The sequence below is a fragment of the Poecilia latipinna genome, unplaced genomic scaffold (genome assembly GCF_001443285.1).
Source record: "Poecilia latipinna isolate Pla-1442-1.1 unplaced genomic scaffold, P_latipinna-1.0 Scaffold342, whole genome shotgun sequence".
In the NCBI taxonomy this organism is placed as follows: Eukaryota; Metazoa; Chordata; class Actinopteri; order Cyprinodontiformes; family Poeciliidae; genus Poecilia; species Poecilia latipinna.
Genome location: NW_015112958.1, coordinates 310756 through 325214, shown reverse-complemented (window position 1 = coordinate 325214; position 14459 = coordinate 310756). Strand labels below are relative to the sequence as shown.

At 39.3% G+C, this 14459-nt stretch overlaps 1 protein-coding gene across 4 annotated transcripts in view; it reads left to right on the top strand.

Annotated features, from left to right (window-relative positions):
- plppr1 (phospholipid phosphatase related 1) overlaps positions 1 to 12789 on the top strand; it is a 75488-nt gene extending 62699 nt beyond the window's left edge. For 3 of the 4 annotated variants that reach the window (XM_015035645.1, XM_015035644.1, XM_015035643.1), the window contains 4 exons: positions 1510 to 1760; positions 3982 to 4158; positions 10754 to 10885; positions 11357 to 12789. In XM_015035645.1, coding sequence (XP_014891131.1) covers positions 1510 to 1760; positions 3982 to 4158; positions 10754 to 10885; positions 11357 to 11389 — 593 coding nt within the window. In that variant the 3' untranslated portion in view covers positions 11390 to 12789. The other variant, XM_015035646.1, reaches the window with a different exon arrangement.
- The last annotated feature ends 1670 nt before the right edge of the window (positions 12790 to 14459 follow it).

Here is a 14459-nt window from a genome sequence, read left to right as displayed (position 1 = left end):
AAAAGCTAATTATGAGAAATACTCGTTATTATTATCTAAATAGTTGCGGCTAACGTGTACACAACTATCTAGCCTTGAACTGCTTTTTGCATCTTTAATGGTAATTAGTTTCAATAAATTAATCTCTCTCCACTGTTCCATTTTCTGTATTTCAGCTCCAAGATTTAGCAAAACTCTGCCAAGTGACTGGGGATCTTTTGGATTTTCCTTGTGCTTTTCAAACCATATTTCTCGCCCTTTAAATAACACCCCTTCAATTAGCTAACCAGTCCTGAAACACTCTCCAGACAGGTCACTTAAATTATACTTCCATCTTTTTTTATTGAGAAATTTCTCCGATTTAAAGGCTCACTGAGGCTTTTCGGCTCCTATTCTCCACCCCTCCCATGTGTTCCCCTCTCGCGCTAATCCCCCCTTCTCTGTTTCCCCCGATGCCCTTCACACAGTCCCCCGTTCGTTCGCCTCGCAGACACCCCCTTCACACACTCATACACATGCGCTGAGCAACCACCCTACACCCAAAGCCTGGATGACAATACAAAGGACAGTAATTTCATGGCTAAGCAGGCTAGATAATCAGCAGCCATATTTCACAGCAAACGGAAAGCAGACACAGACACTGGTCAGGGTTGGTGGGCTGAAAGTGTCGGTGCAATCATTCATATTAAATCCTGATTTTTTTTTTCCCCCCTTCTGTCTCTGTTTTCTTCTCTACTCCATTCTCACTTTTTTTTTTTTTTTATGATGCATTTGTAAATGCTGATGGCTAGATTAAAATAAATGCCCCGTCTCTGTTTGATCACCTCCATATTGCACCTGTTAACCAGCAGAATGAGTATTTGCATTCACTGGTCCGCTTCAGTGTTTCTTCATTCAGGAAACACTGCGGCGTATTCAGTGGAGCGATTTACCCACATAATCCAAGTTCTCAATGAAAAAACTCTCCGCTGATACGTAGTCGCACCGATTTTTAAGAGAAGTAAGCCTGTGCATACAATCTTAGTTGAGCTTAATCTCTGTGCATTCTGAGGCGTCCTTGCCAAATAGATTAGTGTGAGTGGAGAGTGTGTGTTAGCAAAGAAAAAAAAATCCCGTCTCGCTGAGGTTATACAGTCTGCAAAATTACAGAATTGAATTAAACTTCTTCCACACAGAAAAGACATTAAAATTGTTAAAACTATATGAAAAGTTTAATATTTACAGACTTCACTATTACCTAAAAGTTCTGTTTGTTCCTACGGTTGTAGAAGCATCTGCGACTAAATTCAGTGCAAATTTTTGGCTAAAAAATTGTCAAATTTAGGTGTAGAAAAGCGTGAAATGTAAATGTAAAAAATGCTAATAATAATGTTTTTCAGAACCTGATGTGCATTTGGAAGCTCATCTGGTGGCTCTGCGGTTTGGACGATTAGAGCCCAAATTAACTCGAAACAAAACTGATGTAAATTGTTTCATTTTGTTTTTAGTCCTGTGAGTTTTTACGCGCTCGTATCTGCTCCCGTCTCCCAGGTGTGTTTGCATTCGGCCTGTTCGCCACAGACATCTTCGTCAATGCGGGCCAGGTAGTGACCGGCGGCCTCTCGCCCTACTTCCTGTCCGTCTGCAAGCCCAATTACACCGGCACAGAGTGTCGGTTCAATCACCAGTTTATCGTCAACGGAAACATTTGCACTGGGAATCCCGTTGTTGTGGAGAACGCACGCCGGTCGTTCCCATCCAAGGACGCTTCATTGAGTGTTTACTCTGCTGTGTACCTGACGGTAAGTAGGATGCGTCTGACCCTGTGGTTTTTACTCTGGGGGATCTTTTGAGTCAGCGGCAGCTGCGCCTCAGCTCATGCTTATTTCACCTGTATTTAATCCAAACATTTTTAGTTTTTTTTGTTGTTGAAAACTAAAGTGGACATCTTTTCTGCTACGTGTTTAATTTGTGTGCGTTGAACAAGCCTACAGAGATACAAGGAGTTTTTCCTCAGTATAATATATATATATATATATATATATATATATATATATATATATATATATATATATATATATATATATATTTTAATAGAAAACATTGGATAGTGCTTGCTTAGTAGGTGGTTTGGCATAGCTAAGTACGAGAGACCAACAGAAAAGACCTTGATTATAGAGAAAAAAAAGCCAAAAGGTTCACAGTGACAAAACACAGCAGCAAACTTTACTATAAGTATGTCATACTGCACCCTACAGACTAACTTTACAATAAAGATGTAAAAATGTAAAAGACTATAAAAATATTTTAAATATAAAAAATGGCAACAGCTACTTTACCAGATTAAGTATAAACTGAAATCAACCTCAAAACTGTTATTCATAATAATAATTGAAACTTGTGTATAATTTTTTGAACTATAGAAGAGACGTTTTCTAACTTCATGGTCAAAGGTCCAAATCTAATTGCAGTTGAGGTCAAAAGTCCAGAACTACCAGCAACGAGCAAATCTCCGTCATTAAATTGGTTTAGTAGCATGAAATGAGTTGGATGCTCAACGCGAATGGTTTGTGAATCTAAGCCAGTCTAATTTTCACCAACACAGCAAGATGAGCCCTCCAGGTTTAGTCATCATAATTGTTAATGACTGCAGTTAATATCAGCATGCTGGTTTCAGGTCTCTGCAACAGAACAAAATCAATCACAATTTTCTTTATTTTTTTATTTTGCAGCTGTAATGTAAACACACTTCTTTCATAAACTGCCTTTTTTTTTGCCATTTGTCTGGTCTTAAAGTTTTCAGTACATCGGTACTGGAAACTTTAACTTGGAAACAAATGCTCAGCTATTCTCTGTGAAGACAAACACACTGCCATCAACATGAAGTAAAATCACAGACTTGCTAAGGAGCATACGGTTGGCATTTCTCCATGTGGATGTATGCACGGATAAAAAGACTGATTCTCAGCATGGCACTGTACAAAGCAAACATTGGCTGAACCTCAGATTTGTACTAGTTTGAGGCACATTTCTGATGTTTTAAATCAAAGCTTCCTAATTAATATTTAAATGTAACAAACAGTAAATCATCACCAGCACAACTCATTAAAAAGCAATAAGTTCATGTAATTAGTTTGCATCTTATTGGATGTAATTTAAAAAAACATCTGAGCCTGGTTTCATTAAGCTTAATGCACATTTTGGTATGAGTTGGTTGAAAGGAATTCTAAATCAAGAGCTGAACTTTAAGTCATCTTTGCATGATGTACATATTTCATAGAGGAATTAACTTGCCGTCAGGCGGTTTTACCCCAAGAAAGAGTCATTCGGATCTCCGGTTTCTAAACCAGATAAAAACTTATTGTGTTGCAGGCAATCACCACTCTGATTCAGAAAACTTCACACACACAATTTTTGCAAGAAACACGTAAAGTATTTGAGAATCTCAAGCGCTCCACACCAAAGCAATATGAACATGACTGGTAAAAAGGGCCAGCATGATGTGGAAAACAACGGTTTAGTTTTAGACACAGAATTAATGCTTTCAATGCGCAACAAGTGCATTCTAGCATAATGCGTCTCCTCATTTGGTATAGGCCTATTAGTCATTGTTTGAATAAAAAACTTTTGAAATATTTTTGCTTTGAAATGAGTTTACTTCTAAAACATCGTTTTGCTTTTCTGAGACAAGATCATCGACTCCTTTGTGCCGTTGATTCATTCACTGAAAACTACCTTTTTAGTCCAGTCTTGTAATCTTACTCTCAGTTTAACAAAAGCTCTATGTTTTGAAACAGTTTAATTCATCTGATGCAACATCTTCCCTTCACAGCTTTGTTTTGTCTGTCTTGAATTGGTAAAATGTTTGACGGCCCTGCTGTGGGAACGTCTTTCTAACTCTATACGACCGCCTCGGCAGAGGAGCACTGGCTTTCAGCGTTCATTTGGAACAAAGACAAGTTCACAGTCTGTGAATCCTCTCCCTCGCTCCAAAATGTATTTCTCCCTCCTCTTCGTCTCCAGATGTACATCACCAGCACAATCAAGACCAAGTCCAGCCGTCTGGCCAAACCTGTGCTCTGTCTGGGCACGCTCTGTTCGGCTTTCCTCGCCGGCCTCAACCGAGTGTCCGAGTATCGAAACCACTGCTCTGATGTCGTGGCCGGATTTATTCTGGGATCAGCCATCGCACTGTTTCTGGTAAGGGCTAAAAAGAAAACATCAGCTGCAGGTAATTCCAAATGTTTTTACAACCCAAACGCATTTTTGCAGAAAAATGATAGACTAACTTACTTCAGCATGAGTGTGAAGTAGGGAGGAAAACGTGCTTGTTTTTGAAATGTTTTAAAAATAAAAATTTGAAAGACATATCCTGCCATTGCCATTACAGCAAAACATATTTTTCAACTATGACTTTCAGCTTGCAGATCTAGAAACGGAAATTTTGTCTGTTCTTCTGTGGAAAATATTCCAAATGCAGTCAGATTGGATCGTCGGCTAACCTTCCCCCTCAGGGTCAAATCTTTTTTATTTTGTATTATTTAAAAGGTTTTCCCCATTAATGCTTTAAATTTGACTGCACTTAACTTCTTACCAACTCTGACCAGCTTCCCTGGTATCGTAGCCTCACAAAGTCACAAAAATAATTATTATTTGGTGACTACAAATGATGCAATGTACAACTTTTTAGTTTTAAATAGTTGTGAAAACCAGGTAACATCCCCCCCTCCCCCCCCCACTTTATAAGTATGTTTTGCTTGGCGTATCAAAAAAAGTTTCAGTAGTTGTATCACTGCCAAAATGAGGTAAAATCTTGTGGTATTTGTAGCTTAATCAGTTATCGGGGAAAAAAACCCCGATTATTTTCAGAGCTGGATTCTGGCCACATTTTTATTTTATTTTTTTAAAGCATATGTTATGATCAGAGTTTGGAACGCACACTGGCTGCAGTCGAAGTGCTGAATTCAGGCTTAATCTCACTTGATGATTAGTCATAGGCTGCTTCTTTTAGCACTACAAATCCATTAATTCTGGGAATTTGTCACCACTTTCTTTCCACTGCAGCTTGTTTAGCCATTTTTTATTGATTTCAGGGACACGAGAAATAAAAGATGATTTATCACGCGGGTCAGCTTCAAACCTGTGCTCCGAGAGGGTTCAGACAGAGCTAAGGCTGGACAGAAGGTTCTTGCTAAGGATCCATTAGTTGATTGAAAGAGTAGAAGAAAGAAGAGAAAGTCCTGATGTTGCACCTGCGGTTTCCACTGAGATCAGCAGTTGCTCTTATTTCTAAAGAGCATGCTGGGAAAGAAATTCAGGACAAGGGAAGGGAGGAAAGTTGAGGTAGATATCAGCTTTAATTCACGGCTGTGTTTAAAATGTAAAATCCAAACTAATCACCAGCGATGTGCTGTCAAGCAGCTTAGCTTCCACCTGAAATCATATTATTGACCTACTGCAGGTTTTCTGCTTAAAGTTTAAATTGCTTGGGAGTTATTACTTCTGAAACCTACAAGATTTTTTTTTTTTTTGGGAGGTAGGGGGCAGTTGAGGTAGACAACTCCCTAAAGAGGAAGCAAGGTAAACGGATCCGGCAACAGCCTCAGAAGCCTCACTACTTGTAGGTTCCGCTTGGCCCTGAGGGGGTCAGAGCAGGAAGAAGTGTGAGAAGCAGGCAAGGACACGGAGGAAGACTCTGAAGAGGAAAGGCGGGATTAATTTAGGTGCTCTGCTTGGCCTGGTTGGTAATTTAGCTGAATTTACAGCCCCTGTGCCACGAGTTCAGAGAGAAACTATAGACGGTGTAATTGTACTGCTGCTCAGCACCTTTCAATCTGTTTTTGTCCTGGGAGTTTCAGTGCTGAAGGTACTAATTTACTCTGACTTTAAAGAACAACTCCGGTTCGCAGGGACGTCGAAGAGAGGAAAACCACAACAACGCATTCAAAGCAATCTCTCTCAGCATTACAGACTGCAGCTGTGGCAATGAATGTGTTGAAAGTGAAGTTCAGGCACCTCAGAAACGTTCCAGAGAAATTGTCATTTGTTTTTCATGAATAATCATGTCATAGCTTTTGCTTTTTAGCTGCGAAAATCCTGTTGGCTTGGAAAATTCTGACTCGAAATGAAAGAAAATAAAAGTTGAAGCTACTTTCCAGCCAACTTTTTACAATAAAACACTGTTTAAGTAAGAACTGTTGAAGTTAATTGTGAAACTTTTAACAAATAACTGGATAATTTTGTCCTTCCCTGGTTATTAGTATTATTATCTTTTGTATTACAATGTGTTTTTGTTCCAATACTGTAACTTGTTTAGAATTACCAGAATGTTCACACGGGTTCAACTTTCCTGTTTTTATCATATGTACATACATTCATAGTATTTATTTCTAATAAATATGTCTAGATTGTTGCAGTTTGTGAAGAAAAAAAATCCAGAATATATTGCACATTAATTGCACACTTCAACTGTTCTTCCACTCTCTTAAAAGCTATTTACCAGCATGTTTAATATATTCATTAAAAATATATAATCTGCTTGTATTTTCCTGACTTTTAAAATATATTTTTTTCTTATGAACAATGTGAGTTAAAATAGTTTTATTTTATTTTATTTTTTCAGAAACGATAATGTTGATGCCGACTTTACCCAATATAGACATAACACTCTTGAAAACTTACGCAAATTAAATTTAGATAAGAGTCTAAATCATCTACCTTTTTAACAGTTTTTTTTCTTTCTTTTTTTAAGTATTAAAACGTGCAATGATTTGAAAAATGTTTTTCTATATCCTAAAGGCCAATACGCTATCAGAGCTACAATGTTATAAGCCATTTCACTGCATGCAGACCCTATAATGCTCTTTGCTCCACTTTGAAATCCAAAAGCAGATATTGGCTCACTGCCATGTTCATGACATTTTAAGTGATTTGTATCCAAGTCTTTTCTAAACCTCAACTCCTGATGCTTGTTGTTGTTCTACCTTCTACCATCTGCGATTTTCATGTCAGCAGCGACCCCAGTGAGACATTTGGCCGAAATGTGGTTGCCTTTTTTTTATTATTATTACTTCTGCTTCTTTTCATGCACACAGCTCGCTCGCTGTGTTACAGAGATTGTGTCATTTTGTTGAGTTACTTGTGTGTTTGTGTCATGTGATCTGCTCTGTGCCGTGCTCAGTCCAAGAAGAACTGAGCAGAGAGCAGAGGATATTTCCAGCCAGTGCATTTTATGACGTTTCAAGGTTTAGTGCTGAGATTATGAAGCCGACGGCAAATTTTCTTCTGAACAGAAAGGGAATAATGCTGGTGTTTGCTATTGAGTGAGTTAATACCGATGAAATGTAGTGAGTTTTAAGTGTGCAGCAGGGGAAAATAAGTAGCAGGTATCAAAAACAAATTACTCCATAAACAATGTAGTATGAAGTGTCATAAAAAAAAAAATGGCACATAGAGTAATGAACACGCATATGCAAATTCAATACTTAATAAAAAATAATATTTTTAGTCAGTGAAAGGTTCAAGACGAGCATTCACATGCTTTGCTTAGGTGGGATTTTAACGTCCTTCCACACGAACTATATTCAAATCTTGAATTTTTTTGGGTTCTCTTTTGGAAAATTTGTATAAATAGATTTGCATCAAAGATGTCTAAATATATGTCTATGTATTGTTTCTTCAGCATATTGAGTTCCATCACCTAACTTTGCTGTTGATTTGGTAATTTGGCTGTGATGTGCAGAACTGTCTTGCTCTAAACATGACATGTTCAAAAGAAAAAGGATACATTTTGGTCCAGGATATCCTGCAAACTTAAAAATACTTCTTTTTTTTCAGCTCTAGAGCTTTTTCTTACATGGTGAATGGAGGCTGTTGTGATTGACTGGATTAACTGGCTTTCATTGAAAAGCTGCACCTGCTGATTCCAGAGCATTATCTGCTGATTTGTATTTACTTTTCTGTAAAGTCGTGATAATGTTGTGGTGAAATAATCTTCTTTCCATTTCTGGATCATTGCTCCAACGTTGCTCACTGGAACATTTAAAAGTTTAGAAATATATCTGCAGGCAGTTTTATTTGTGATCTGCAGGCAGTTTTATTTGTGTGTTTATTCAAATATAAGCCAGTGATGCTCTTAAGAGGGCGTTTTACTTTTCATGACGTATCAAATGCCTTTTCTTGAACAACTCAAATCGGTATCAGGAATAAATTTTCTGATCGAGACATTCCCAGTTTTTCTTCATTTGTGGAACATTTCCAATGTCTCTTGTCCTTGGGACAAAAGGAGAAGGAGCAACCGCGGAACATGTATACCTTTAAGCAGCTGACCTATAAAAACTGACATACATTGATTCAGGGATCTCCAGGGAAAGATTAACGCAAGAAAGTCAGTCATTGCCTCAGCGGTTTTTAGATGGCTCATTTCCATTGTATTAACGGCACAACATGAACTGGGGAGGGCTGTGTCTTTGCTACAACGAGGGAATAATAGCCTGAATGAAGCTTATGAAGATCCTGCCATGTGAACACTATGGCAGTTTGATGGATTTGCAAATCTTATGCGATTTAATCCATAAAGACAGAGTAGAAGCCTGGTGTGTATTTAATCACTTGGCTGTCATTTTTCCAAATAGAAGACGTCTGAATCGACTCTGCAGCTGGAAAATATCTTCAGTCTTATCCGTTTAAGTGGCAAATTTGACACGTGGACTTTTGTCTTTGTCTTACATCATGCTGATCTGATGGCTTGTAATAACGCCTCAAAGCAAACCGATTTTCTGGGACGAAATTGAATCTTTAGGCGAACCTTAAAATGCAAGTTCAGATTTCACCTTGTACCTGGAACAAAAAGTGACAGCTTGGCTGGGGCCGCCTTGCATCAGCGGCAGGGCACAAAATGAAGCGAAGCAGTCTCCTGTGGTCATGGGGGAGATGTGCATCAATTGGATGAAAATTAGAATGCTGGAGTCATGCAGAAATGTATTTAAAGCGGCTGCATCAGCTTACAGTTTAGAGTTACTCTGACAGGTATTGATGTCGGGAATTCATTGTGATGCCGGGGAGCTATTTGCAGATTCTGGCCCAGCTGCTCTCGCCTCTTGGTCTCGGGGAACACTAGAGACCCGTCGCCCATGAACCGAACCGCTGCAAACATAAGATCCTCGAGAAACCTCCAGCAGTGAGTCGGCCTGCTTCATTTTCTTCTTTGCCGCTGCCTGAGGGCACGGTTGGTGTCTGGTGGGGTGGAATCTCCTTCAGGCAGCCATGTTTGATTAACTAGGGGATGGAGGAGTTCAGAAGTCCTGCAACCTTGCTGGCATGTGGGCTGTTAAACGGACCCGACTACTGGTAAAATAAAAGTGCAGCTTGAAAGAAACTGTACACAGCCGCGTAGCTGCTTTCGGAAATATCCGGGTACCAAGAAAATAAAGAGAAAATCCTCCACACTTGAGCGTGAGGTTGTTAATACTTTAAATAAATTAGGGGGAAAAAAACAACAGGATTATCCACAGTAAGAAAGAGTATTGTACTTATTATGGTGATAAATGTTAGTGGGGAGCACCATGAGCGCCTTTTAGGGCTGCAGCTGAAGCATCTATTGGTATCAAAGTCTCAGCATTAACAGAGACTGATTAAAATTTTAAAAATAGAGATGATGTGCCACGCTGACTTTTAAAGACTCCCTTAATGTTTGATTGATTTTTACGCCCATATCAACTTTATACCACAGCAGTAACTGTGCTGAAGCAGAACATATGGCCACATCTTTCCAGAGAATCTCTTGGATGCTGCTTTTCATTTTCCGCGGAGCGTCATGCTTCAAATATATTGCCGGGTTTTTATGTGAAGAATAAAATGTCAACTTTTTTATCATTACCAGATGGATGTGGAGGGTGATCCACAGCTCAAACCAAGCAGGGTTTATGGGCAGTGTTATGCTGGTTAAGTTCAACCTCATAATGTGAAAGTGCTGATGCTTATTCAAAACCCTCTTCTGACCTGTGTTTTCACTTTGACTTTAGCAAAAGTACGGCAGCTCCAAGATGGAGATTTTCTTGTATGTTTGGCATTTAGAAAGTTTCCACTTTTAACTATGGAAGGAAAGCTTCCGTCAGGTAAGTCTAGAGTGGAAAAAAAACTCAACTGCTAAACTGATTCCCAGGAAATCTTTTGCAGACATCAACAAGTCGTCAGAAGGGTAAATTGATATCATTTTGGAGTGCACCCGACCTTTCCTTGAGTGCCGTTCCGAGTTTGACATTTATGTTGTTTAGCAGTTAGTCATTTAGCAGCTGTTGTGTGGATTCATGTGAAATGTTGTGCAAAATAACACATGCATATTGATATTTGTAAAGTACCTAATTGATAAATGAAAACCATAGATGCGGTTAGAACTAGAGGAAACTTGAACTTCACATTGGATTCACAAGAACGAGATCAGACGAGATCTCAGTAATACTTAAAGAAGAAAAAAAATGTTCTGCTTGCTATAATTAATGGTTTATTTTGGTTACATGTCACAGAATTGCGATGAAATTCTTTAATCAGGACGTCAACGCGATACTTGGTAGAAAAGCTTTGATCTGATACCGTCAATGGCCCTGTTGCTTCCTGTCGCAAACGACCTAACAAGATGTCTTCACTCTGCGGCTGAATAGCTACGACAAATTGTTTTTGCCTTGAGTTCAATGAAAGACTGGGTTTGATTTTGTTTTTTTTGTTTTTTGTTGTTGTTGTAGCAGATGTCACAAACCTGTCTTACTGATTAGCTCTTTCTGCATTTGTATTTTTGCAGGGCATCTGTGTTGTGAACAACTTTAAAGGAGTTCATAATCCAGCAACCAAACAGAAGACGGAGGAATACCGTGGATTGCCATTGATGACTTTTCCCCGTGTAGAGAGCCCACTGGAGACCCTCAGCGCGCAGGTAGCTCAAAACCCTTAGCCTGTGATCCCCACAACTCTAATCTAATCTTTTTTTTTAAAATTATTATTATTATTATTGCTGGACAAAGCTCCCAAAAGAATTGAACATCAAACTCAAATATTCTCTTTAAAACCTCATCATTTGGTGCTTGAAACTTGTTGTAATATGCTGTTGGTTCATTATCTACTTTTTACTGACGTCTTTGCCTGCAACTTTAATCTTAAGTCATAAATTCATTCTTTTTCTTGCCTACTTTCTTTTCCTTCTGTCGACACAAAGCTATGACATCATGTTAGGCATGATATTTGCACTGCACTCCTTTCCATCGAAGCACTCCACGCACCGGGTGACAATAACTGTCCTTTGTTTTCATCTTCACACCTTTTCCCCCCGCTTCTGTTTTCCGCCCTCGTATTTCCTTTCTGTTCCTCCCTCCGTTTTCTACTCCTCCTCAAACGTGCATTTTTCCAGAACCACTCGGCATCGATGACGGAGGTCACATGACTAAGGGGGCAGCACCGGGTCACGTTTGCGTCTCCACAGCACTTCCAGGCACAATGACGAGGACGCATGCCACGTGGCGCCGAATGCATACAACAACAACAACAACAACAACAACAAAAAAAGAAATCACTCCAGATTTATCTGTTTGAATCACCCGGAGGACAGGATACTCCATGTTTGTAGTGGTTTTCATTTCGCTTGGCTTCTCGCTACTCGGCCAGCCAAGACCCACAAATCTAACCGGTGCGAACTTGTCAGAAAGCCAACTCACTGTCAGCACGGGTTGTTTTTTTTCTCCAGGTACCTGAAAGCCTTCGAAACATGGCGCGTTTCTTTTGTCCTCCAGGGTGGCTCTTTGTAGTTAGCGAATGGTGTTTTTGTACGTTTTTGTATGAGCGAGTGCCGTAGCCTATCCTGACAATGTCAAACCTGCACACTTCCTGTCAGCTAACTCACTGTGTTACATCACACCCTGTCAGATGAAATGCCTCATCGGTCACCACATCCATTCCACTCAGTCTTAAAACTCTGCTATGGGGGGAGGGGGGGCGATATTGATGTTGTTGTTATGTGGTGTTTGTCATTTGTACAGAAAAAAAGAGAGACAGAAATGTTCTTTTTATTATCTCTGTGCATTAATTGACCATTATAAGGTCATATTTTTTAAGGATTTTTGTTAGTCTGTATGACTATTATGATCCATTTGGACCTGTTTGCCTGCTGTAAACCTGAATATGTTTTAGTATCAGTTTAGGTGTTTGGGGGAACAAGTCTTGTCATTTTTGGAGGAAACATGAGGAGGGGTCACTGGCGTCCTCTGGGACTCGCTACGGGGTCTGGCATCAGTTGAGATCAGATGCAATATTTGAAAATGCCATTACTCAGAAAGCTCGCCAGGAGTGTCATTCACCCCAATTTCCTGATTCACTCTGATGTTGAAAACAATGCCTTGAAAGCAGCCCATTGGGTCTCGCATGTGTCAGATCCATGTACAGATTTCCCCTTCTGTGCTCGTTAGAAATACGTCTTTGCTGAAATTTTAATGGAGGACGTTTCTAACAGATAGATGGGGTAACGAAGCCGGACAGGTTTGAGTAAAATGAGGCGTTTGGTGTTTTTCAAGCGAACCCGGCCGTTGACGCCCGCTTCACTTTTCCTCCTCGAGGCACCCCTTCCTCTCCCTCACCCACCAGTGGATTGTGATGCAATGTTGTGAATCCATTTCCTATTGGAAGATAAGCCCAGCATGAAGAGAGAAGTCGATAATGTTTTATAGATATTACTCATTATCATTGTGATTATATGTCTTTTTCTTTAAGAACAAAAAAATAAGCATTTCATCTGAAATGCTATATATATTTTTTTCTTTGTTTGTCCAAAAATTAAATAGTCAGTAGCAACTGTGCGCTCTCTTGTGATTATTTTTTTCATTTTTGTGCCCTTGTGTGCATGCTAACTTTCTTTTATCATGTAAAGTATTGCTGGGAAGATTGCTGTCCCAGTTGACTGAGATTGCAACTTACCTTGATGGTGTTCAAGGTAAATTTCTTTCCTTTAGTTTATTTGAATCCCAGCGGATTGTTTGTTTACTTTTCCAGCATAGAAAACCTCCCGGAAAAAAAAAATCCCATGTGCCCTATTTTAGTTAAAAATATGAAGTATAAAGCTATAACTAAATTTTGATCTGTATGATCATCTTGATTTTAGAGATAATACTAATTACGCAGTTAGTATGAAGTAGCATAAAATGCTAAAAGGGTTCCGTTTCACTAATTTCTCATCGTTTTTCAATTAGCACCATTGTTTGCATTTTGCCAGGTCCACTTCCTCACAAAAGTGCTCATACCATTTGAACCTTTCCACATTTTGTCACGTTACAAATAAAAATCTAAATTTTATATGCCATTTCAAGACATCCCAAATTGAAAAATACGAATTAATAGTAATAATATATTTGAAAATTCTGTTTTTGAAAAAGGCAGGTCTGCATTTGTATTTTAAAACTTCAGAATATTGCCATCACACCTACTAGAAATATTTTGCCTCTGACCAAAATACTAAAGGTGTTGAAACAATCACAATGCTCTGTGAAATTGTGAAAAAGTACCGTCTGAAACAAGAATATTGACATTTTTGTTTGTCAGGGAGAATAATGAACATCCAAGTTAGTTTCTTCCAGACACCTGCACCTATTTTAATACCCTGTCCAGCAACTGTTGGTCCACACCCTTGCAAAAGTGCACGTTGCCCAGACAAGTGATTAGGATGCACACTGATATGCTCAAACTAGGTTTCTTATTGAGTTCTTCAGCAGATTCATCCTGTTATTACCGCATCGACTTCAGGGATGTTTATGTCACCGCCTAGCAAGAAATACACACACAAAGGCACAAAGAAAGCTGACGGCTCAGCGAGTGCACTTTCGCTTTTGCTCCGTCAGGTATTCATTTCAGCTGTGACAGCCTGCGCTTACCCTGCAGACACACTGGCTAAATAGATAGGAGCTCTTTCCGTTTGTGTGTGTGCTTGCGTGTACACACAGCAGTTTTTGACCATACGATGATCTGAGAAAATTTAATTGTCGGCGCTTGGGAATATGCCTACTTGTCCAAACTAACATCCCCTTGCAGTGTGAGTGGAGAAGAGTGTTCAAGCCAAACGCTGTTTTAGGGATGGAAGCAAAGTTTGGAGTGGTGATTTCAGACAATCTCCATAATTTGCGTATGAAGTGTGAATTGAAGTTAAATTATGTTCATAGCTCTGATTTTTCTTTTAGAATAAAATACCTAGATCTCTAGTTCTTTCCTTTAGCTTACAAAAAGACCTGGACTTTTTGATAGACAGGAAAAAAAAATCCACCCATGCATTGTCTTCAGCTTATCTACGATCAGTTTTCAGGGGTGACAGACCAAGAGAAACCCAGACATTTCTTTAGCCGGAGCTACTCTTCAGCATAATACGGGGGACCCCCAAGGCATTCCTAAGCCAGAAGGGATATACTTGCACAGTTCCTCACAAGTTGTGGGTCTGCTCCAGGCTCCTGTGAGCAGACCCACAGGAGCCTGGGAAA